The following is a 26,895-nucleotide window of genomic DNA, read 5'->3' on the forward strand; positions in this document are numbered from 1 at the left end:
TTCTTATTTTCTTCCCGTGGGCTCACCACCTGCAGGAGGGACCGTAAGGGACGGTGCTGTGAGGATTGGGCAGCAGTCGAAGGCGGGGTAAAGCCTGCTCGACCCGAATTACGGATAAGCGGGAGAAAATGAATGAATGAATGAATTCTTATTTTGCATTGCAGAAGTGATCTAGACTTTTTTTTTTTTCATAAAACAAATTTTGTTTTGAGGACACTTTATAGAAACAAGAGTTTTGATCTATTGGAATCATCATACATTTGTTTTGGCCATGTGAAATTTGTTTTATTTTAAAGCTGACAGATTTATGTTTAATGGGTGATGTTGTTTGTTCTCTAGTATCATCTTATTGTTTTTTAAGAAGTTAATAAACGTTTTAAATGTTTAAGACATGTCTTTTGCCCTAATATAACTTATTTCTTAATAGCAATTATCTATATTACACTGGTATCATGCATTACTGCATTAAACACTAGTACAAGAACTTCTCACCTGTTACACCTGTAAGGCCTGAAAGAGATCAAGCCTTGGCCAGGTAAGAAAAAGTAACGCAAAAGTAACGCAAAAGTAACGTAACTCATTACTTTCCATAAAAAGTAACTAAGTAATGAAATTTGTTACTTTTTTGGGGAGTAACTCAATATTGTAATGCATTACTTTTAAAAGTAACTTTCCCCCAACACTGATATCGAGATGAATTTTGTGTAATTTGTAGAAATACAGTGCACTTTATCACAATTATAGTTAGTACATGTACTGTACAGTATACAGTTCTGTAGTAGCGTAGCCTATGCCTAGTTTCTCTGTTTGTTTATTGGTTGAAGTGTCACTATATATATTTTCAGCATCCCCGCATCACACTTTCGTAAACAACACTGCATGTTCTTTGTCCCTTGTGTCAATGTATGATATACGCTGTACTGTATTAACGTTTTACTTCATTTTATAATTAATAATTATATTAATAAATGTCATTATTTCAACATAAAACTCCATAAAAACATTTCCTTATAAGTCTTTTGGTCTATCGTGCTCTCACGAGAGACCTTAAAAATCAGCCAAACTCATTATTTATATGGCAAATGCAATTATATGATAAGCCAGGACACAAGGTTCGAACCACGGGAAAGCGGGGGGAAACTGTGAACATAAAATGTAAACACAAAAGTTTGTGCAAAACAGCAATAGCAACAATGGCTTGGGGGAAAAAAATTTTTGCATAGTCTGGATGTGACGGCCTGATTGCTTCTAAACCGCTTCCCTGATTGCTAGGACATGGGTGATGTCAGTAATTTGGACTAAAACTCAGAGAGTGTGACAGAATTTTTAATTCTTGAAAGAATATTCCATTACTTTGGATACAAATAAGAGAATGATCTACCTCCATGTGTAGATTTAGATATCTAATAATCAGTAAGAGCCATGAATTTTGTGATTGAAGTGGAAATTGAATATGATTCTACCACAATAAATATACCTTAAATAAAGTAAATATACTGTAGAAAACAAAGAAAAAAGATGATGATGATCAGGTGATCAGAAAAGTCTCTGTTCTCAGTCATGTTTACATCACTGACCCCTCTGCAATGAGTGAAATGTAATTAGTCAAAGTAAAGATATGATCTACTTAAGTACAGTAACAAAGAATTTGTACTGCATTACTTCCCACCTCTGGTAATTATTATTATTATTTAGTGATTTTTACTATGTTGATATAACAACAACATTTATGTCAAGTAAATAAAATTTGTATAAAATATAGGGTACAGTACATATCTGTCAGGGATCCACCAGCCACACCTTCACCTATCACTCCTATATAACCCCTGTTCCTCCACCAACTCATTGTCCGTTCTACAGCTTAGGCAACAGAACACTGTCCCAAGCTACTCAGTATTTTTAAGTTGGCTACGTGACTCTATGTGGTTTTGTTTTGCATCTGCTTGATCACAGCTCTCACCTGGTTTAGCAAACCTGGGGTTTCATTACGGTTTCTAGTTTCGTGCTTTGCCTTGTTATTTCTCATTAAAAAGCCTTGTGGATTTCACTTCGGTTTACGGCACGTTCTTTCGCCTGACAATATCATGACAACAGTATACAACACATCAAAAGAATCATCATGTATAATTGTACAACTCAAATTATTTTGATGTTTCATTGTTATCCTATATACAGTATCACACAAATGGGAATTCAACACACATTTCACCAACCATTTTATTGAATGTTCTCAAGGGACACTATAGAAATGGAACTCAGATATATTTTAGTCAATGTGCAGCTTGTGTAGCAGTACATATTTACTGTCCTCTAAAAATAACTCAACATACAGCCAGAGATTTATAGGTAATTACTTATATTTAACTGACATTTGAAGATTGTATTAAATGATATATAAAATCAAACATATTAACCAGAAAATTAAGATAAAATGTGTTAACCTAGAATGATGACTCTGAAAACTTTAAACATTAGGATCACTTTATTGACCATATAGTTAACAACCTAATGAAAAACTAAATCCATAAGTGCAGCATTTTCTACTTGAAGCATGTAATAGTAAAAAAAAAAAACCTAAGCATCCAAACAAATAAAATCTAAGAAATAAAAGTTGCAAGTTGAAACATGAGCAACACATTGCATGAAATATTACATGCTTCTTCCAGCCTGACAGTTGTCATCAGTGGGGTAGAACCCCTGCAACCTTTGCATTTACATTTGCGGCATTCAGCATATTATAACATCATGAAAGAAAAGAGAATATTGAAACCACAGAAAGTGAGCCTCTTGGCTGATCTGTCCATACACACAATGCTGTTAAAGCGCCTGCATGTGGGGGCAAGGAAGTCGATTGCAACATCAAAATCTTGAAGCACAATTGTACCCGTTTTGTGTGGCCTTTCAGTCTATCAATCAATCTATAAATCTTTGCTGGATTTCCATGACAAAGCTTGATAAATGTATGACATAAGAACACATTAATAATACAGTATATGAAGATTAATTGCATGAAGATATGAAAAGAAAAAAAAATCATAACTGAAAGGGATTTGCCATGCTTTTTCCGAAAGGAACTGATAACAAGGGATAAGAAAAAAAAAATCCTACACTTTGGTGGGAATTTTCCCAGCAAAAGGGCCGTTGTGATATTAAAAATTCAAATAAATTTAGTCAAGTCAAGAAGCTTTTAATGTCAGACAAAAAAGTGCAGACAAAAAGCCAGACAATACAAGACAGTGTGGGACAGATACACAAAACACGAAATAGCACCGACCAGTAAACCTACTGTATATTATGTGATACAGTATAATGTGCAATGTACAATGAGTGTATTTGTAAACATAAACAAAGTTGTGCACAAACAGCAAGAGCAGCAATCAAGAGATGCAGAACAGCTTGTAAACAGCATAATATCATTATAATATGGGTGGTGCTGAAACAGTAACAGTAGCTTCTAACAGTTCAGTAACACACAGTTGATTGAGTGTGTGTGAGTTTTATACAGTTCAGTTCAAGAGTCTTCTCTGTGTGTTGAGGAGTCTGATGGCTTGAGCGAAAAAACTGTTGCACAGTCTGGATGTGAGGCCCGAATGCTTCGGAACCTCTTTCCTGATTGTAAGAGTGAAGAGTGTGTGTGATGGGTGTGTGTGATGGGTGTGTGTGAGGGGTGCCAACCGCTCCACCGCTCTGGGAAGGCCCAGGACTGGACTGCAGATATCTGGGGCGCCAGAGTACCTTATGCTCAGGCTATCCTGGTTTTCGACAGGAGCCGGGTTTCCAGTTTGGCAGTCCCCGCAGCCTACCAAATCCCCAGTCTCCAAGCCCCACTTAGTACATCACCCAGTCTCCAAGTCCCACTGGGAGCATTGCCCAGCCATTGTTCCTTGCTGGGGGTGGCGCTCAGTTCTTGAGTTTCACTGGGGGTGTTCCACCACCACGCTCCAGAGTCCCGCCAAGGGCGCCGCTGTGCTCCAGAGTCCCGCCGAGGGCGACGCCGCACTCCATAGTCCCGAGGTTGCAGCCCCATCTCAGACCTACGCAGAGGGCGTCGATCTCCGCCGAGGGCATCGCTCCGCCCCAGACTTCCGCCGAGGGCCTTTCCTGGCTTCAAGGGTGTTCCACCCAGTGGCAGTTTGCAGCAAGTTCCGCAATGTTCACTGCTGGCACCCGACCATCCTCTTGCCCCAGGTTTTCCATGCCTGTCCAAGACAAATAAAGACATTCTGTATTACACCCAGTTTCTGACTCCTGGTCTATCCGTGACACTTGCTTTTATTCCACATCATCTATAATTGTCTGGTATGAATTACCCCACAAAGTTGGATGAGGAAATGTCTTTATATATGTCTAGCAAACATGTTGCCATTTAGCAAGTTTTCAGCATTGGCCTTTTTACAGCATTACACAAAAATTTGTAACATTTTTTCACATCTTTTACTGTTCCTGCTATTCATGCAATACCCTTTTGTATTGCAAGAGTTGAAAGCTTGGTGATTAGAAGATCTGGAGAAGAGGCTTAAATGACAATGAATGTTGGTTACTTAACACAGGAACACGTGCTTCCTGATGCCAAGACACGCTGTTTTGAGATATGTTTTGTAGCCAGGATTTGAGTTTTCAGTTTTATCATCTCTACTCCGCACCCATCTAAGAGCCCAAAAGAGAGGGATGCACAGCACTGCGGATCTCTAGCAGATTATGCATCAGGGATATGATGATATACTCAAACAAAGTAAGCAACATGTTGCTCAAATCACTTAATTGACCCTTAGCCAATGCCGGCCTGTTGGTCTGAGAATTATTAGATCTTCAGTTATCTAAGAGTCTTCTTAGGGCATGCTTTGACCAGCCGATTGATTGGATCAAACCACTCCATTCTCCTCTCTAGGTGAAGTAGGGGCCAAAGTACCGTGTTGATAAAATAAAAGCTGCAGCAAAGCACATTTTCCAGGGACCAGAATCTTTTGCCTCTCAAATGGTTCAGATGGCATTGCTTCCAGTCTCCTTATGTTGGCATTGGTTATTAAGTCCTCTGGGTAAATCATAAATACAAATGTTTGGCATGTGTTTTATGAGAATAAAGTTCAAGGCAGTAAAGTTTCTAGGACTTTTGGCAGGGATGAGAACTTTTACACTGTAAACCACACAGGGGCATAAAATGGCTGCCCATCCATCTGACAAAGAGGAGTATAGTTTGTTTAGTAAACAAAAGGTAATAACTTTCAGAACATGTACATTTGAACTCACAGAGCACACTATATAGCAGACATTCCCCAAACTGTTTAAAATATCTTGTTGTATGCAGTTCTGTTTTGCATTTCTTCTCTCAATCTGGATAGAAGATCAATCTTTGATCCTTTAATGCCAACTCCACAGGCCTTGCAAAGTTTTCGAATGTTTGCAACCTGGCAAAGCACAAATATGTTGAAATTACCATTACAATGTGAAACTAGTTCATTGCGGGTTAGTTTTAAGTATGACATGAACGCAGCAAATGATTTAAAGTGATGGCTGCATAGCGATGGTTGTTTATCCATTGTTTTCCTCACTGGTCACACATCACCATTAGTATTAAACTGCAAATTATAAGAGGCTACAGAGATTCATACTGAGCTGGTGCATACCTTTAGCTTTATTAATTCATCACTAAGTCTTTCCTCTGTCATGTCTATTTCAGAAATGTGGCCCTGTGTGTTTGTGCTGTGCACTTTCTGCCACTCTGTGTTTATCACAGATAGTGTCGTGCGTCTGTAAACATTTGTGTCTTCAACTAAAATAATACAGACAATAAGTAGTAAATCAAACTCAAGAAAAGAGACATTAAATACATGATGTATTGAGCCCAACTAGTATGTACAGGACACAAGGAAGTCGTGTACATTATTGCACATGATAATTGTCATGTTGCAACTTACACTTCAACAAACCAGTTGCAGTCTTCTTCACTAAAAAAGTCTCCTAGAACTCCCTGGATTTTACCTCTCTATTGAAGGTTTCATGTTCATAAAGGCTCACTTATGTCACTGAATGGATCAAAAACAAAAATGTAATCAACAAAAATTAACTCAGTGATTTTTTACCAGAGGAGAGTTCGGAACTCAGAGCCCGTCTCTGAGGCGACACATCGAGGGTGGATTCTTTGCTCGGAGGATTCCCAATAATGCCCAGCCAATTCTAGAAAAACGCAAATATAATAGACACAAACCGCCAATAAAGGATCCTCAGTCTTGGATGAGTAAAAGCAAAACTTCTTTATTCCATGCACGTTCCAATGAGCTCAATAGAAAGTGGGTACTTCACGTCAAAATGAACAGCACATAAAAAATGATAGCGCACGCCAAAATGATGAAGCACACCTACTGTCTGCTCGCGCTCGTATTTATACCCTGTAGACACCGTATCTTTCTGTTTTTTTTTTCTTATTTCTTCATCTTGAGTAATTTCCCTTATTTTCTGACTTTGCCTTTTTTTTTAATTCCCCTTATCTTTGGCCTTGGTGTTCATTCATCCCATATAATACCATATTTGGAGTTCCTGCTTTTTTTCCATTCCCCTTATTTTCGGCCTTTGTCTGGTTTTATATTTTAAAAAATGAGTGAGTATAAAGCCTTTATTTTCTCTAAATCCAACCATACGTTGCTTCAGTCTTTCAAGTGTGAACAACCATTTTTGCAGCCTTTTCTCCCTGCATCTGCAATGGTTAAGTGTTATGCTTTCATCCTTTTATAATGCTACTTGCTATCCAATTTTATTGAATTTTAGCTATATCAGTGTATTAGATTATCTGTTTACATGTGCTTGACTATGTTACTCTAATCTGATAATTGCAAGTGCCCAGGTTATACTTTATTTGTGCATTCTGAACTGATTGTTACATAGTGTGTAGAATCTTCTCTTGAATGTGTGTTACTCTTGCCTGCACCTAGCAGTTTATGCTTTTGTCGCCGTGATTTTACCCTGTTTAACATCTTATCTCTGTTGGTCTCTTTTACTCAGCTCCATCACGCAGACGTTCTGGAACATTTGCTAAGAGTGGTCTACGCAGACAATACCGCCAATTTCAGCTCTCCTCACTTGCTACTGAGATTGCTCGATTTATCGAACAGCTCTCTAGCCCAACTGTTCAAGAGAATCCCTGTCTGCCTCCTCGCATCGTGCAGAGCACCTCTACGCGTGACATGGGCACACAGACCTCACCTGACCTCTCTGCTACCTTCAATCAACAGACCCAAACTTATGATGACAACTTAGGCGATGGCACCTGCTTCCCTGAAACAATACCACAGTTTTCTCCCTATCCCTCATGCTGGTCTCCCACTGATTATTCTCCTACTTCTCCAGTCGCTTTGCCAGGTTACCGTGCTCCTATGCCCTCGCCTGACTCTGAGCCAAAATACTCCTTCATGTCTTCTGCAGCTGCAGAAGCCCACAAGCTTTTTTATCCCAATAAACATGCTTAAACTCCCTCAATGCTGTCTTTGTTCTTTGTCTATTCAACACACTTATAACATCAGTCAGACTCTATTCTACTCACACACATAAATGCCTTATTATTACTATTTCACTTATACTTAGTGTAAATAGAGGCTTGATTAACATATAGGCTAAATAGGTTTTATCAAACTACTTCTATTGTATCTAATAAGTTCTACATTGATTATTAGGTTAATTTTGTTGGATTAATATTAGTTTGATTATAACACACGCTAGATAAGGTTGATTAAAATATTATACTAGAATCTAAGTTTAAATACTTAGATTCTAGTAGATTCTTCTGGTATCATTATTTTACGTCACTATTTATTATTCAGACAACTTTTAACTTTTAATCATTCCATTTTTTACTAAATATCTGTACTTTCTACTTATTACATTTTCAAACCAGACTCATTACTGTATTTTTAATCTTTTTGATTACATGATCAATATTTTTTCTTCTCTTTGAGCACCTTTTTCAGCCCATCAACCTATTTCTTGTCATTTCCTGGCTTTCACACACCACAGAGCCTACGAAGCTAACAACGAGCACGGCAGAAGGCTACAACACAATATGGCTAATGTGAATGGGACAGAGGGTGTTAGTGATGTAAACTGAGTACAGAGACATTCCTGATCACCCGATCATCATCTTTTCTCTGCTTGTGTTCTATATAGTAGATGTTCAGCTTGGATACATTAGGTAACAACATTTTAAATTAGTTTATATTCTTCTTCTTTTTCTTTCCATCTCTTCATCTCAATCTTTTTACTTAAGTACATTGCAAAGCCCAAACTACTTTATTATTACTTGTGTGAAAAAGTGAAGTCAAAACTACAACTTCTACCAGTGTCTTTTAAAACATGAGTATCTATACTTCTACTAAAGTGAAACGTGTGTGTACTTTTGCCATTTCCGTTCTTTACCTGCTATGCTCTGCTATTTCTCTTTATATACAAGTCCATTACAACAACTGAAGTATGATGTCCACATTTCAAACATGAAAAGGCGTAATCATGATGAGTTAGTGCCTCAAAATGTAAATTTTACCATATTTTACCGTATTTTACCAAATTTTACGCATGAAGAAAATCCGACCCCTTTGGGGAGGTAACGTGTAGTCCATATAAAATGCACTCCTCCAACTGGCACATGATCCTGAGTAAGAACAGCCATAAGAACGAATATAAATTAAGATCTTGAAGAAGAATCAATCTTGAGTCTAATGTATTTTACATTTCATAGCAGCATTGAAACCAAGCATTATTGAAATTGTGAAGCTTATGCATCCAGTCCTGGTATTGGTAAAACATACCACAAGTACTGTACTGCATTTCTTTAGTATTTGCATATTCCTGATGAAGTAAATAAACATATAGTAATAGTAAAAATTATTAAACATTTTAACACTGTCCAATACTGGAGTCTAATGCAAAAATTACATAAACCGACAGTTTAGAAATATCTACAAAATTGACAAACCAGCAATGCCTACTTGTCACTTCACCAGTGAGCATCCCCACAAGAGCACTGAAAGGAACAAGTTTAGGGCAGTGAGAGCAGAACTCCTCAGGAATAAGATCTTAAGGAATATTACTTCCTTCTTTACATAAAAACATCTGATGTGTCAGGAAGCTTTTTATTATGGAATATATACTGTACCATCTAATTCAGGCTATCACTCTTGGAGTTGGAGGATATTCCCACTGTAGGCCAAACAGGTCCTCATGTTCTTCTGTTCAATCTCTGCTGCTGCTTCTGGCATAGGTGTGAAGAGCTGCTGCTTCTTTTGAAAGAGACACCATTTTGCTATGCTCTTATGGAGACATAATCTATACCCATTGATACTAGGGCAGTGACAAATGTTTGTCTTGGAATTGCAATTAAACAAAAATATGCCCAGTCTACTGGAACTTACCGATATAAAATACTTGCATTTGGGGTCTCCAATAGTAACAAGGTTAGTAAATGCAGCACATTTACATTTAGTCTGATCTTGCCATTGGTTTTTCCTTTTGTTGTCACATCATTTTTGCTCCATAATTTCAGACAACAGGTCCTATGATAACTCTTTATTTGGTGCAATACACCTGATGTAACCAAAAGGTCACTTCTTTGAGTAATTACAGCAATTACACAAGTATTGCAGATATCCTTTTTGCACATTACCTTATGTGATAAGCCCCAAATTTTCTTGCCAAAATGAAGAAGAATACAGGACCCACGAAATTATTTTGCTACAACATATATCCTATTCTTTTTAGCTACACACTGTGCTGGTAAATGACAAGTTGAAGTTACGGGATAAGGTGAAAATTCAAAAAATGTGAAAAAATACATTGAGCGGAAGTTCAATGTATTTTTTTGTTGTTTTTAGAATTCAGACTCACTCCACAGTGATTTGCTTTCTTTTAATCACTAGAGGAGCTGCTGATTCCGCTGAGTTGCTGGTTTTAGCTAAGGAGATTCTCATGGTAAATGAGGTGCAGGTTTCAGCTAAGGAGATTCTTGTGGTGGATGAGGTGCTGGTTTTAGCTGAGGAGATTCTCGTCTCATGGTGGATGAGGTGCTGGTGTCAGCTAAGGAGATTCTCATGGTGGATGAGGTGCTGGTGTCAGCTAAGGAGATTCTCATGGTGGATGAGGTGCTGGTGTCAGCTAAGGAGATTCTAATGGTGGATGAGGTACTGGTGTCAGCTAAGGAGATTCTCGTGGTGAATAAGATGGTGATTGTAGATGTGCAGTAAAAATGTGTACAGGGTGGGTATGGCCTTTTTATGGCACCTTTAATAATGTATAACTGTGGACACTGACCGCAGTGAAAATGCTTGGGCTTTTGACCACAGCCAAGCCTACAGCTGTATATAAAATAAGTAGTAAAAAGTGAGAACAGCTATGTTAGAAGACGTTTTAAAAATGATTACAAATTTCTTACACATTTATAAGATATGCATACACACTCACCTCCATATTCAACTGCTCTTAGTTTATGCCCAGCTATATGGGCCACTATTTGATGATACTGTCTGGGTTTATATATGTGAGATGTGCAGAAGGGACATGTGAATAAATTAGTATCTGGATGGTAGCTCTGTGCTTAAAGCTCCTCTCTGCTGAACAGCAATGTTCTGAATAGACAAGAAGTCCATGCATTCCACTGTATATAATCACTTAACATTTGAACTAGAAAACTATTTATTAACATTTACAACTATTTATTAACTTATTATTTTATTTATGTATTTATTTATTTATGTAGTGTTTTCTAGTCTGACAAGCTAAATAGTCATGGTTAGATTTGGGTAAACAATTTCATTAATATTAGCATTTGCCGACAGGAAAAAATTGTAAGTGGTAGAGCTTTTTATACCCACCCGGGTAGCACGCTAAACTAACACAAATTAATCACAACGTTAAAGAAAATCGCTGTTTGTTGTTCTGCAGAGATCTCATTCTCCCACATTTGCTAATGCGTCATGATTTCGCGCATGCGCACTGAAGGGGAAGCATCCCTACAACTGAATTATCCTGAACGACAGCGTCGAAGTCTAAAAACAACAAACTCGAGTTTGATGACGAGGCGCGAGTGAGAGACGGACAGCACTGTGACGGACAGTCCTACAGCTTTAATATAAACGTCCTTACTGCAGGCGGCTACTGGCTTTCGACAGTACGGGGTTTTTCCATACAATGTTACTTTCGGTTTTGTGTTCACGTTTATCCGTGTTTTATGCGTGTGTGTGTGTGTGTGTGTGTGTGTGAGAGAGAGAGAGAGAGAGAGAGAGAGAGAGAGAGAGAGAGAGAGAGAGAGAGAGAGACTCCGTGTTTAATTGAACTGAATTCCTGAACAAACTGAGATCATTGTTTGTGTTAATCCTCAGGTTTTGTGTTAAAATTGAAAAAAGAAGAAGAAAATGAACTGTGGCTTGCTGACAATCAAGAATGAGCCAGGTAGGACTTTGAGTGTTGCGTGTGGTCTTCTCTTGTTTTTGTGCTGTACCATAGATAGATAGAGTGATAGATAGATAGAGTAATTGATAGATTGATTCCTCATCACTTTAAACACGTGACCCTGACTCGCAGTTATTTATCCGATCCTGAATCACAAGGTGGATCCCGGAAACACTTTAATGACTTCGCGAATGTTATTCAACAGAAAGGATTAATGTATTAATGATACACACGGAAACTGTACTCCTTGCGTATTGGTAAATTTCGATATCTTCCGCTACTTAAATGTTTGTATCACGGAAGTTTCCTCCACTGAAATCTTTGCGCGTTAATATTCACTTTGGAAATCGCACTCACACGCATGCGCAGAAAGCAGGCGTGGCGGGACATGCGCACTGTAAACACCCAACGTGCGCTTCCAGGAACAGCTGCAGTCCAGAGAAACAATACTGTCCATCATGGGGTTTCCAATCTTATCTTCAACAGACTGCTGTGGCTGCAGGATTTCACATCATTTCAACCTAGAGTAAAATGATTGATTACTGTAGATATAATCCCTGCTGTATTTATTACCACTCAGTGCATGTGTGTGAGAACAGCATGATGCAGCATATTTCCATTGTGTGCTTAAAATCTTCAAGGGAACCAGTAAAGACCTTGAAGTCAGAGCATGGACAATAATCAAGTATTTTACTTTAGTTACATGAATTGGAAATAAAAACAGAATGCAGTGATTTGACATTCTCATTAACCAATATTTTAAGCATAATAGAACACAGAAAACATAAATATTTAAACTGAGGAAATTGTAAAGAACTTTAAGGTAATTGTGATGATGGCTGCATCACATAAAAAAAAAAAAAAGTTAGTACAGGGCCACGTTTAACACGGTGTAGCATCCTTTCTACTTTTAACAGTTCATGTACATCTGGGTATTGAGGAGACCAGTTGCTGAAGTTTTGGTAAAGGAATGTTGTCCCATATGCGTGTGACACTGCTTGCTTATCTGCCCTGGGTCTTCTTTGTCATATTTTTCATATTTATTGTGCATTCTCTTGCTTCAAGTACTCCATTACTCAGAATCTGAATTCAGTATTCAAATCAGTGAAGATGCTGACCTTCAGTTTTATCAAAAACAGCATCAAAACTGCAGTGGCAGTGAAGGAAGTAAATGACTATTCAGTAGGGATGCACTGAAATGAAAATTCTTGGCCGAAACCGAAAACCGAAAAAGAGGAAAGCAAGGCCGAAAACCAAAACACCGAAAGAAATTATGCCAATTATTATTACCATTGCATTTATGGCTATGATTGTGTACTAAACTTACTAAAATCAAGGCATTTCAATTGCATAAATTAAATATTAAAGTTTTAAAGAATAAATCAATTACAAATTATGAAAATATTTGTTTATAGCACATTGCACCAATGCAGAGGATAAAATAAATTAAAATTCAAACTTAAATGTTTAACTTAAATGCACTCATGTGTACATTAAATAATAATGTACACCGCAGACATGTTGTTTTAGACATGCACGTGCAGGCAGCGGTTTCTGTTTGCGTCATCACAACAAACTGTTTCGGCCGTGTTTTTTCGGCGATCAAAGTCTTTTCGGTGGCCGAATATTCGGTGCATCTTTACTATACAGTGACCATGAAAATTGCATAATTGTTGCAGGGTGAAAGTAACCACTATGCCTTTCATGTTGACTGATTAAAAAAAAAAATCACAGAAAATCATTTTATTCACATTTTTTGTTTAACTCACATGTTTTAGTATAGCAGCAAACAGTAGTCAAAATTTATAATTATTTATTGATTATTTAAATAAATTATAATTTATAAATGCTACCTAGAGGCTGAAGATGCTGCCATCTTTGGAGATCGCTGGCTTCAAAAGATCTGTTGTAGATAATACTGTAGTTTTAAAGTCTGGCTATATGTAAAAGACACAAGTGCAAATGAATATAAATGTGTGTGGTAATCTCTGAAAACCCTTCAGAGTGTCAAATATTGAGTTTCTGCTTTATATAGTTCAAAAACTAGTCATTTATGTTTATAGCATTTTAAAACAAGAAATAATGAGCAAACATTTAAAATACCCATGAAAAAAGTTGCCATTTAAAGACTGAATGCTAACCACATATATAACCCAGTTTACTTATGGAAAAACAGTGTTAAATAAAACAATTTCAACATTTTGCGAATTCTGGTTATCATTTGATGATCTGCATAATACACTGGGTTTTTCTCATTACAGCTTGACTGAAGGCAGATTGTTCCTTCTCCAAACAGATCCACTGATTTATTCTATAAATGATTACTGTTCTGTTCTCTTTTTGAGTTAATGTCTTTATTATCATTCAAATTTGTGTTCCCACTCGTGCTATGGAAAATACTGTCCAATCTTCAACTATGATAGAAACTGTAACTCCTTTGTATGTTTTTGTGTCAGTTCCACTGAAGCACATTGAGGTGGATCTGCAGGTTCATGGGCATGTAGGGATGGTCACCTCCACCTTGCAGTATGTAAACGAGGAAAAGAGTCCCCTGGAGGCTGTGTTTGTTTTCCCCATGCCTTCAGGTGCTGCTCTCTGCCAATTCAGTGCAAAGATAGCAGACAAGGAGATAGTGGCTGAGGTGCAGGAGAAACAAGAGGTGAGTAAAAAAAATATATATAATTTTGACATCTTATGCCAAATAACCTGACTGGTTTATTGTTTAATCACAGTACACCACTCACAACATAGTGGTATATATGTGTGTTTTTTTTGTGAGCACCATTGCTCAATATGTTTGGTCATTTTTGATAAGTACTGTATAGATAATTCTGTGATTATGCAAATATCAGCATAGTAAAGTTATTATAACTGACCCTAAGCTTTCCTGAAGGTGATAAATCAATGATCTTACCTGCACCTTAGTGTAGTCTAGACAGCCATAAAGCGCAAGTGAAAAAAGATAAAGTAGGTGGCATGCCATGCTTTATAGTTTCAGTTTCATCACACAGTAGAGAATGTCTTGTGAAGGCATGTATTTTGTGTCTGTGTCAGGCACGGGAGCAGTACGATGATGCACTGAGTTCAGGTGAAGAAGCCTTTTTGCTGGAGGAGAGTGAGGAGTCTGTGGATGTGTTTAAGCTGAGTGTGGGCTCTCTGCCCCCGGGTCAGAGTGCTGCTGTCACCTTCATTTATATCATTGAGCTGAGTGTTCAGGCTGATCATTCACTGCAATTCTGCCTACCTGCAGTGCTTAACCCCCGCTATACACCAGCTGGTATTTTATACATACACACACACACACACACACACACACACACACACACACACACACACACACACACACACACACACACACACAAACATACACATACACATACAAATCTATCAGCACACATTTTACTGTCAGCTACATAATGAAAACATTTCTGACTCTCTTAATTTTCACATGCACAGATATAAGGAATCCTGGTGACGAAGTAAATGGTTAATACATCCAGAAAATGAATCTTAATTTCTTTTTTTATTTTCAGGTACCGGTGGTGGTATAGTTTCAGAGATAACATCAAGTTCTACTGCTATTCCCTATTCTCTCTCTTTTACTGCACATGTGAGCTCTCCAAACCCCATCACTAAAGTGGAGTCTAAATGTTCTCTAGAGCCCCTGATGTTCCTCAACACAGATCACACAAATGCAAAGGTATGTGTGTGTTTGTGAGAGAGAGACTTTTTGGCAAGCTTTTAGGGTGCTCTCATGGTTCAACACAGTTATCTGGCCATTACAACTAGTTCTTGTTTAAACAGCTCAGGTATTTAGTCAGCCACCGATTTCTCCCACCAAGTTCTCCCACTTAAAAAGATGAGAGAGGCCTGTAATTTTCATCATAGGTACACTTCAACTATGAGAGACAAAATAAGAAAATAAAAATCCCCAAAATCACATTTTACTTGCAAATTATGGTGGACAATAAGTATCTGGTCAGTAACAAAAGTTCATCTAAATACTTTGTTATATAACTTTTGTTTCACAATGACAGAGATCAAATGTTTTCTGTAAGTCTCCACAAGGTTTTTACACATTGTTGCTGTTAGTTTGGCCCATTTCTCCATGCAGATCTCCTCTAGAGCAGTGATGTTTTGGGGCTGTCGCTGAGCAACACGGATTTTCAACTCCCTCCAAAGATTTTCTGTGGGGTTGAGATCTGGAGACTGGCTAGGCCACTCCAGGACCTTGAAATGCTTCTTACAAAGCCTTCGTTGCCCGGGCGGTGTGTTTGGGATCATTGTCATGCTGAAAGACCCAGCCACGTTTCATCTTCAATGCCCTTGCTGATGGAAGGAGGTTTTCACACAAAATCTCACGAAACATGGCCCCATTCATTCTTTCCTTTACACGGATCAGTCGTCTTCCCCAAAGCATGATGTTTCCACCCCCATGCGTCACAGTAGGTATGGTGTTCTTTGGATGCAACTCAGCATTCTTTGCCCTCCAAACACGTTGAGTTTTTACCAAAAAGTTTTATTTTGGTTTTATCTGACCATATGACATTCTCCCAATCCTCTTCTAATTCATACTAATGCTCTTTAGCAAATTTCAGAAGGGCCCGGACATGCACTGGCTTATGCAGGGGGACACGTCTGGCACTGCAGGATTTGAGTCCCTTTCAGCTTAGTGTATTACTGATGGTAGCCTTTGTTACTTTGGTCCCAGCTCTCTGCAGGTCATTCACTAGGTCCCCTCGTGTGGTTCTGGGATTTTTGCTCACCGTTCTTGTGATCATTTTGACCCCACGAGGTGAGATCTTGCGTGGAGCCCCAGATCGAGGGAGATTATCAGTGGTCTTGTATGTCTTCTATTTTCTAATAATTGATCCCACAGTTGATTTCTTTACACCAAGCTGCTTACCTATTGCAGATTCAGTCTTCCCAGCCTGGTGCAGGTCTACAATTTTGTTTCTGGTGTCCTTTTCCTTTGACAGCTCTTTGGTTTTGGCCATAGTGGAGATTGGAGTCTAACTGTTTGAGGTTGTGGACAGGTGTCTTTTATACTGATAACAAGTTCAAACAGGTGCCATTAATACAGGTAACAAGTGGAGGACAGAGGAGTCTCTTAAAGAAGAAGTTACAGGTCTGTGAGAGCCAGAAATCTTGCATTTTTTGTAGGTGACCAAATACTTATTTTCCACCATAATTTGCTAAATAAATTCTTTAAAAATCAGACAATGTGATTTTCTAGATTTTTTTTCTCATTTTGTCTCTCATAGTTGAAGTGTAGCGATGATAAAAAATTACAGGCCTCTCTCATCTTTTTAAGTGGGAGAACTTGCACAATTGGTGGCTGACTAATAACTTTTTTAGCCCCACTGTATGCCTGATGCTAATATGAGAAGAGTCTGTATTTACACACAAATTTATTCTAGATCATACATATGCATGTATTTATGTGTATATGTATAGGAAAGGAAAATGTGTGAACGTTTTGACTAACACCTGCATGGATTGTTTGAGTATTTCTACTGATCTCTTGGGTTACTAACACACAGTGAGTGCGGAACAGTTCTGTGGGTAGGAGAAACATTTAGATAAGCTAAATGCATTTAAAACAAGTGCTGTCAGGTGATAAAGTAATAATAGAATTCTTTCACCACGAAAGAGATTGCGAAAGAAAAGGAGGGGAAAAACAAGTCGCATTCCAGAGAGAGAATGTCTTGCTAACTGTTACACATGACTAGATCTATTATGCTTTAAAACTGTTCTATTATTTGTTAAGAATTTAGCAAATACATAATTTAGCAATACAGAGTATTTACATTGTTTGTATTTTTTCGAGCGGTGGATGGTAAGTGGTGACACTGCATACCAACATATTGTCTCGCTTATACTTTGTTACGTTTGCCTTCCGCACAAAAATTTTCCTATTTTTTATTTTGTGTATCGCTGTAGTTATCGAAAGATTGAGCCATCATAATTTGAGGACTACCTTTGTTTCACTTGTTTATTTTTAACTGTTTAGCAAATGCAAAGTGAGTGAATAGAATAGCTATCTAAAATCAATGTTTGTTTGCTGAGATTGTGGAAGACATGTAGCTATGCTGCATCAGCAAGGTTTCTCTCAAGCACACATTTCAAAGCAGACTGGGGATTTAAGGGGGGACTAGGGATGTGCTCTTCAAGCTATTTCAAAAATGAATAAAGAAATGGGCACTGTTGAGGACCGTAGATGCAGTAGTCAGCCAAGGACACTTAATGCAGCGGATGAAAGACACATCATGTGTACTTTCATTCGACATCAGTTGAGGTCCGGTACTCTGGACTGATGAGGAGGCACGTTGTTTGCTGAGGGGCTGGAAAGCAGTACAATAATGAGTGTTTGCAGGCAACAGTGAAGCATGGTGTGGTAAAAAGTGCAAGTTTTTGGCTGCATTTATGCAAATGGAGATTTGGTCAGGATTAATTGTCTCCTCAATGCTAAACATTAGGAAGATAGGAAGATACAGAAAGATACAGGAAGATACAGGAAGATAGGTATTCATCATGCAGTACAAGCAGGGAGGCATCTGATTGGTCTAAAATTTATCCTGCAGCAGAATAAGTTCCTTCAAAATCTGTGTGCAAGTCACCTAAAAGAACTGATGTTGTTTGCAGGCAAAGGGCAGTCACACTGAATATTAATTTAATTTGGATTTCTCTCTTTTGTTCATTTACTTACTAATTTGTTTATTTAAAAAATCAAACACTAACACCTCTATTTTTAAAAGCATTCTTAATTTAATGTATTTTTTCATATCTGCTATATATATATTTATATTTATTTGAGAACTCTACATTTGGATGCGTGTGTGTGTGTGTGTGTGTGTGTGTGTGTGTGTGTGTGTGTGTGTGTGTGTGTACACATATATATTATATATACATTTTTATTATTTTTTTAAACAGTGTGTGTTTTGTGTGTAGGTAAGCCTTTGTGCAGGTCATAAGTTTGACCAAGATGTTGACCTGAATCTGTATTATCAGAATCCTCATCAGCTCACTGCTATAGTGGAGGCTGGAGCTCCTACAGCAGAGCCAGGTACAACTTTATCTGTTAAATAAATTAAAAGGCTACTTTAGAATTCCAAATAAAATAGCAAAATTAAAATTATTCAAAACTATATGAATAAAACTAATTTTTTGGAATATCCAGTGTTCAAGCAAATTCTACTATTAAATAAACATGATTTCGGTTGCTAATGCTAATTTTATTTATGTAATATTGATTCAGAAGCAGAAATTTACCAGAATGGAAATGTTTTACCTAAATTTTTCTTACACTTCCTATTATTTATATTTGATTTTAGGGACTCTCATGGGAGACCCTGTGGTAATGGTCAGTTTCTATCCTGAGTTTCCTGAGTCAGTGATGTCCTCTGTGTCATCGTGTGGTGAGTTTGTGTTTGTTATGGACAGATCTGGCAGTATGAGCTGCAGCATGCACAATGGACCAGGTGCACAAGAACGCATTGCGTGCGCCAGGGTAAGACTCACACTTAACTATTCTGTAACACTTCTTTAAAATTTTTAATAACAACACTATTTGTAATATAAAATTAATTTTATTTTGTTTTATTGATGATGTGTTTAGGACACTCTGCTCCTGCTGCTGAAGAGTCTCCCTATGGGCTGTTACTTCAATATTTATGGCTTTGGCTCTCACTATGAATCCTTCTTTCCGTGAGTTACCCTCATATGTAGCAGTGAATGTTTTGTATTTCTGTCACTCAGCTCATAAATCAGACACGAGAATAGAGGCGATGAAATGATACGAATGGTAGCAATTAGTAATTAGTAATATTACTTTCGTACAGGTCTGGATTTTGAGCTTGAATTATAGTCTTTCTGGTACTTTTGTGCATGTATATGTCCTTGTGGAGTTTCTCTGGGTTCTCTGGTTTCCTTTCACCTCCCAAACACATGGCAGAAGGGGAATTGACTAAGAGTTTTTTTCATCCAGTATGTGTTCCCACCTCATGCCCAGTAAATTAGGGATAGCTTACTGAAAGTGTGTGAGTGAGAGTGAACAGATCTGGTAAGATGCAATAAATCACAGAATTGTTGTATTGTCTGTGTGATTCTACGAATTTAGGAAAAGTGTACAATACAGTCAGGACACTATGGAGCAGGCTGTGAGGAAGGTAAAGGAGATGGGAGCAGACATGGGGGGTACAGAGATTCTGCAACCTCTGGAACACATATACAAACAACCTTGTATTCCCAACCACCCACGACAGGTAATTTTCCTTTTATTCAAGCTTGTAGCGACAAGTTTCATTTATATATTTACCTGTTTGCATTTGTCTCTTGTACTGTTCTGTGCCTGATTGTGAATGTGACAAATTTTAATTATTTAAAATCCAATAGGTTTGCCATGTGTCACATGAAGAAATCTCAAAGATTTCACTTCTAAAAATAAAGAGTTCTTAATTAATTGTCAGAAGTGCTGTTGTAGTGTTTCAGCATTGGGACAACTAAACCGTACTAATTATTTGGATTGGGATTATTTCAAAACACTGTTGCATCTTTAGTATTATTTTCCTGGATGCTTAATTTCCCCCCCCCCCCCCCCCCCCCTCTCTCTCTCTCTCTCTCTCTCTCACTCACTCACTCACTCTCTCTCTCTCTCACTCTCTCTCTCTCTCTCTCTCTCTCACTCTCTCTCTCTCTCTCTCTCTCTCTCTCTCTCTCACTCTCTCTTTCTCTCACACTCTCTCTCTCACCCACTCACTCTCTCTCTCTCTCTCTCTCTCTCTCTCTCACACACACACACACACTCTCTCTCTCTCTCTCTCTCTCTCTCTCTCTCACTCTCATTTTTAGCTGTTCATATTCACAGATGGTGAAGTAGGAAACACCAAAGATGTTCTTCAGTGTGTGAGGAGCAATGCTGATTTCCACAGGCATGTGCTCTTAAAAGCTTTAAACATTCATGATGTAAATAATTTAGTAACTAATATTATAGATATTTCATTAATTTAAATGATTTCTAATACAGTTTAGCAAACTGAGTGGTGCAAATATTGAAGAATTTTAGAATGATGTTTTCAGAAGTTGCACCCTGGTTTAAACAACAGTTCCATAACCTGTACCAGATACCTACAATAGAAGAACACATAATACCGCAGCAGTGTTTGTTTCTACAGTCTGATTAGAAGCTCTTGATAAATGTTTTATTACACAGTAATGTAAAAAGGAAATCATGTATATATTAAGTATATATTTTAACATCTGTTATGACTGTTGCCAACACCTGGTATGATTTATTGTCTTACTTGTATGTGTGTTTGTGTGTGAGTATCTGTTTCACATTTCTATTTTTTTTTGTTGCACATAAGCATATAATAATTATATTTTTTGGAGTAACAATTACACATGTTCTTGTGTGGCAGAAACAATAAGCACTAGATGCATTTAAATAAATGTTGAGTTCTTAAAATTGTATATCCGAAGGATCATAAGGGATTTATATTCTTTTGTTTAAACAGATGCTTCTCATTTGGGATCGGTGAAGGTGCAAGTTCTGCCCTCATTAGAGGATTAGCTGAGAACAGCTGTGGACACGCCCAGTTCATCACAGGAACTGAGCGAATGCAGGCCAAAGTAAGTCGAGGTTTTTCTCGAACAGCAACAAAGAAATTAAATCTGAATTTATACGTTAACCTAATTGTGTTAAAAAATTTAACAGTCCTAACCACTTCTCACTAGTAAACACAATTTATTAAAAGGTTTTTGATGGCTTATTTTTAACATACATTTATAACATATGCATGTCTTATATCTGTCAATTTGTATTTGACAAATAGGCGACGCATTTACTGGGAAATATTATTCCTTTTTAATAAATGTTCATTGTCTTTCCAATTCCAATTTTCAATTCCCTAGGTAATGCAGTCTCTCCGCTATGCTTTACAACCAGCAGTGATTGATATCACTGAGGATTGGAAAGGTGTGTCTTGCACCCGTCTGAGCTCTGCAATTACTTCACTTTTCCATGGCCAAAGAGCACTGATTTATGCTCAACTGAAAGCAGAGGTGAGGGCTTTATCACGAGGGTTTTTATATTTTGGGGAACTTAAAAGGAAGAAACATTTCCAAGGACCCCATACACTCTTAGATGCGATTGAAACTATTTTGTATTGAAACAATTTTACCATAAATAGTTCAGACTTGTTTTTTTATATTTCAGGATTTATGATTTAATATAAATTTATTATCACAAATGGTGGAATCAAGTGAAGATATAAAACATCAACAATGGAATCTTTTAAAATGGAATCAAATAAAAATATAATAATTCCTTTTGTGTTTTAGCAAACAGTGTTGGACAACAAAGGTTTACTTTTAAAATTAAAACAATATAAAATAAAATACAAATATTTAATAGATTTATTAAATATAATTGTATACATATATTTTATAATATATTGTGTGATTACTTTTAATAATTTATCGTTATTATTGTTATTACTTTAAGAGTAAATTCTACTGTGAATTAATAATATAAAATTTTCATCTTACGATTACCGTAGCAACACGAGAAAACTTTTTTTTTATTAAGTGTAAACAGTTTTACACTTAATAATACCAGTTCTGTTATTGATACTACTCTCTATAATTTGGTGCAAAAAGTCATGATGTAAAAAGATAATTTCAAGTTATTTTATTACTGCTGAACTTTAATACAAATTCCTTTAAGCAAACAGAGAAAGGCACAAACACATTTATTACACAAAAAGGTCCTTCAAACAATTAAGAAAGAGAGGGATAGAAAATGCAAGCAGCAGATTCTTTTTCAGCATTAACACTGAAGTATACAGAGATAAAAAACAAAACAAAAAAACCCACAAGTATCGTTAACTGTATTGTTTGTCCTGAAGCTTGCCAGTAGTCTGATCTCGACCCAATTACATATCGGTCCAAAAATATACCGGTTCTCGGTACCCATCCCTATTCGTGCACAAGGCAAAGTAGCACTGTATATGTGGTACTATTTGTTGGGACGCTGGCAGGATGTACACATCTCCCACTTTGTGAGGTGCCTTACGCTCACCAGCGGTCGACAGAGTTCAGTTGTCTCGGTGTTAGAGCGTGTATTTTTCTGTGTTTTTGGTGTTTCAAAGTGAATTTTAGCTTTCGTTTCTCCTTTTTATCGGTGTCGCCAGACGCTGAAACAGGGCACTGATTAGTCTCACAGGTGTGCTTCTTACCGCTCATTTCGTTCGGAGCTCATCCACACGCCCCCTGCCACAGACATATATACTGTACAGTAGTATTAAGTGCTCTGTCTAACAGTATACAAACCCATACTGATCACCATTCCTTAAATCCACTGGGTCGGCCAGACCATGTCTCAACATACATATTTTCAAGTTGCAATCTCCATCATAAGTCAGAGACTACCTGCATTTCTTATAATTTCGTGAAGTTAATTATATTGCAGACCCCCTGGTTTCGGCTCACAGACCCCGCACCGAGAACATCTGCTTTTTTTTTTTCACCAAAAAACTTTTTTTTTTCTGATTGCATTGTGAGGAAAAAAATCTGCATGTTTCTCTTAATTTTTATATCTATCAGTCCATGATTTTTTTAAGCTTAAACAGTGATAAAATCACTGGATCTACTCATGAGTTTCATTGTCCCTAGGATTGTCAGAAGCCAGATGCAAAGGGAAAAATAACAATACAGTACCACCTAGGAGGTCAAGAGGTCTCAAACACTGTTGACTTCTCCTTGATGCCTGCTGAGAACAGCAGGTAAATACTCCAAAATCTTCTGAATAAACTACCGTATTTTTCGGACTATAAGCCGCTACTTTTTCCCTACGTTTTGAACCCTGCGGCTTAAACAACGAAGCGGCTAATTTATGAATTTTTCCTGGGTTTTTCCCGGTTTCACAAACTTCAAGCCAAAAACTGAACCCCATAAAATTAGACCAATGAAATTTCCGAACGGAAACGAAAAAACGCACTTCACCTGTGTTCTGAGCTGCACGGCATCGGGAGAAAAAGCTTTTTTTTTTTTAAAGGCAGGACGATGCCAAAAGATAAACTTCCGAGAGAAATAGTTGTGAAAGGAAGGAGGAAGACATTGAACAATGACTTTCTTGGTCGGCTACTGTTTACATACAAGCCGTTGTAGCGTGTTGAGTCTGGGTGAAGGGAGCGCTCGCCAACTCCAGTTACAACAGAAATCATATAAACACAGACAGGTTTCCAAAACTCGTGCTTTTTTATTTTTCTTGGCAACCACGTTATGGGTTAGTCAAAGAAACTAATAAATCAGCATCAGAAAATAAGGACATATTCCTCGTCTTGAACACACGCAGTAATACCAGTAAAATGCAGTGCCAGGCTATTCCCAAAATACTGCTATGCTCCAACATATTTCACCCGTTACACCGTGTGTAACGTGTCTTTTGTTAAGGCCTGTGTAAAGTACATTAGTGTAGACAGCTTATAGACTGGTGCAGCTTATTTATGTTAAAAATAAAAATATTTGTAAAATTCAGTACGTGTGGCTTATATATGGGTGCGCTTTATAGTCCGGAAATTACGGTAGTTTTTTTTTCGGTTTGATTAAGACAGTTCTGAAATAATTATAGAATAAATGCTGGCTGGGTGGCTTTAGTTGCTGGCTGTTACAGTTACATATATCAGCTTACAGTATTAAATTTTTGTCAAAGCTACTGCATCTTATAGTAACATAATCTGATCAGTTTCTGGAAGATTTGAATCATTCTGTAATTTTTTTAATGAAATTAGTGTAATGTAGTTAAGGCATGTAGATTTTTTGAGATTAAATAAAATATGTTGTTGAAGATACATGTCAAGAATATACTATAAATCTAATTACAAGATGACAAGAGCAGTGAAAATATTGTGTTTAGTTGTTTTATACTCATTCAGGTTTGTGTGTGCGTGTGTGTGGGTGTGTGTGTGTGTGTGTGTGTGTGTGTGTGTGTGTGTGTGTGCAGGCTGGCGATCCACAGGCTGGGCGCCCGCTCTCTGATCCGCTCTCTGGAAAGGGATGCTCAAGATGAAGGAGCTGATAAAGAGGCTCTAAAGACCAGAGTGGTGGAACTGAGTAAGCAGTCTGGAGTGAGCAGCTCACACACGGCCTTTATAGCTATCCATAAGGGTAGTGGACAAGCTATGAAGCAACCAGTGGTCAAGAGAAGAATTCCTACCCCAAGTCAGTATTCTTTTTTTCTAAACAAATATATTCATTCATTCATTCATTCATTCATTTATTCATTCATTTTCTCCCGCTCATCCGTAATTCGGGTCGCGGGGGCAGCAGTCTAAGCAGGCCCCCGCCTTTGACTGCTGCCCAATCCTCACAGCACCGTCCCTTACGGTCCCTCCTGCAGGTGGTGAGCCCCCGGGAAGGATAAACAAAATATACTGATCCTGTAATTCTAATGTGGATAAACATATTATATATATCACTAAATTGAGAAACTAACATCCTGTGTTTTTGAATGTGTTTAGTGCTCATGATGGCATGTTCAATGAAATCTTCCTGTAAGTAAGCGAACACAAGAGTTCTTCTTAATTAATGACCACATCATGTCTCAAAAAACTTGGGATGAGGCAACAAAAGGCTGGAAAAGTAAATATTACATTCTTGTGTTATTTGCATTAAACTGCATATACAAATCTAGGGAAATCTCTGTGTGGACAAGGGACAAGCGTAAAAATCAGCTTTGGATCTTTGAACTATTAGGCAGCAGCTAGAACCCTGTAGCAGACATAAATGGGACTGTTAAAAGAAGTTATGCTACATTCTGGTAAACATGGCCCTGTCCCAATGTTTTTGCGATGTGTTGTGGCCATCAAATTCAACATTACATGTTTTTTCTTAAAATATTACAATACATTTCCTCATTTTAAACACTTGATATGTTTTCTATGTTCTAGTCATAAAATGTGTTTAAGATTTGAAAATAATTGCATTCTGATTCTAGTTGAAATTTAGAATTGAAAATGGTACAACAGGTATGCATATCAAAAGGGTAAAATTTTACATGTTCATAATATCTCATGGTTACTGTTTGAGAGAAGTGTTAAAATACTATAACGCTGATATGATGTTCCAGGTGGTTGTTAAGATGTTACCACATAGTCGCTATGCTGTTCCACTTGTTTGTTTTGAACAATTAGGCTCGTAAAGGTTGCTAAGGCGTTGCTAGGCGGTGATATAGGCTACTATGGTGTACAGATGTTTACAAGGCAATTACTGAGTTGTTGCTAAGGGGTTGCTAGACAGCTTGTAGAATATGATTAGTAGGATATTTCAGGAATGAGAGATAAATGGCCAGTGGTAGAGTGCTTGTTAATTGTTCCTAGTGTTCCTACTATACTTAAAGTATATGTGAAACAGGTATTCTCAGCCAAGAAGCAGTACACCTCAGTAGCTTTAACATAAAAAAAAAAAAATGCACAGAAATATAAAAAAAAGTACTATTAAATGAATGCAAGCATGATATAACTAAAAATGTTTGGAGGCTTAAGCTTGAATAATCTTTTGCTGTATATACACATTATATACAATGTATATAAAATTTTTCTGTTGAAGAATGGAAAAGAATTGGGAAAAAAGAGATAAATAAATTGAAACAATATAATTGATAAGAGCTGTGGACCTTAAAGGGAACATTTGTATATAATTGTGTTTAAAAGATGATAAATAGTGAAAGATAAGTTTGTAGCATGGTGAGTAGGAGTCTGTAAAATTGTTCTTAGAAGAGACTCTTTTACAATAGTCAAGCAGTAATGCTTATTATTAAAACACTGAAGGATGCAGCTGATTTAATCTGTAACAATGTAAACAGTTCATTTTTAAGTATTTTTTCTTTTAGAAATAAGAATCTAAATTGTAAATGAAAAAGAATATATATATATATATATATATATATATATATATATATATATATATATATATATATATATTAAAAATATTTCTTAATTGTTTTTTATATCAGTTCAATATTTGAGCTTCTTTATATAACTGCTATTTGAAAAATTGTTAGTTATTATAAAGTAAAATTAAATCTGTTTTTGTTTACCTGACAGGGCGTATGGCTTCAACAGGGGTTTTAAGACGTAAGTATTTGTATAATTGATTGTCCAACCAGGTGGTTGAATTGTGCCTCAACTCTTTCTATTCTTTCTTCTCTTTAACAACTATGTTTCTGTATGTATCTGAGTATGTGTTACGGCAGTGACCACGCATAGCGGGTGTAATTTTATCATACTTTTATTTAACGTTCAGTAGACAAACGAGTCCAGGAGGAGTACTAACCATAATGCGAGTAGAATCCTGATTGAGGGTATAATCCGTATAGCGGGTATAATCCGTAAAGCGGGTATCATCCAGATAGCGAGTATAATCCGGATAGCGAGTATAATCCAGCGGGGAATGCTGGCAGTCAGGGGT

The 26,895-nt window shown here is 37.2% G+C and overlaps 1 protein-coding gene across 1 annotated transcript in view; it reads left to right on the forward strand.

Annotated features, from left to right (window-relative positions):
- Positions 1–10,958: 10,958 nt before the first annotated feature.
- LOC310729348 (von Willebrand factor A domain-containing protein 5A-like) overlaps positions 10,959–26,895 on the forward strand; it is a 31,182-nt gene continuing 15,245 nt past the window's right edge. Inside the window, exons 1-15 of the mRNA XM_083547455.1 lie at positions 10,959–11,146; positions 11,358–11,427; positions 13,884–14,086; positions 14,482–14,704; positions 14,961–15,127; positions 18,379–18,493; positions 18,762–18,937; positions 19,046–19,134; positions 19,547–19,691; positions 20,278–20,357; positions 20,943–21,057; positions 21,340–21,489; positions 23,101–23,210; positions 24,431–24,648; positions 24,948–24,984. Of these exons, the coding sequence (XP_083403581.1) occupies positions 11,391–11,427; positions 13,884–14,086; positions 14,482–14,704; positions 14,961–15,127; positions 18,379–18,493; positions 18,762–18,937; positions 19,046–19,134; positions 19,547–19,691; positions 20,278–20,357; positions 20,943–21,057; positions 21,340–21,489; positions 23,101–23,210; positions 24,431–24,648; positions 24,948–24,984 (1,865 nt within the window). The 5' untranslated portion in view covers positions 10,959–11,146; positions 11,358–11,390. The remainder of the gene's footprint in view (positions 11,147–11,357; positions 11,428–13,883; positions 14,087–14,481; positions 14,705–14,960; positions 15,128–18,378; positions 18,494–18,761; positions 18,938–19,045; positions 19,135–19,546; positions 19,692–20,277; positions 20,358–20,942; positions 21,058–21,339; positions 21,490–23,100; positions 23,211–24,430; positions 24,649–24,947; positions 24,985–26,895) is intronic.

Source organism: Silurus aristotelis, assembly GCF_946808225.1.
Source record: "Silurus aristotelis genome assembly, chromosome: 7".
In the NCBI taxonomy this organism is placed as follows: Eukaryota; Metazoa; Chordata; class Actinopteri; order Siluriformes; family Siluridae; genus Silurus; species Silurus aristotelis.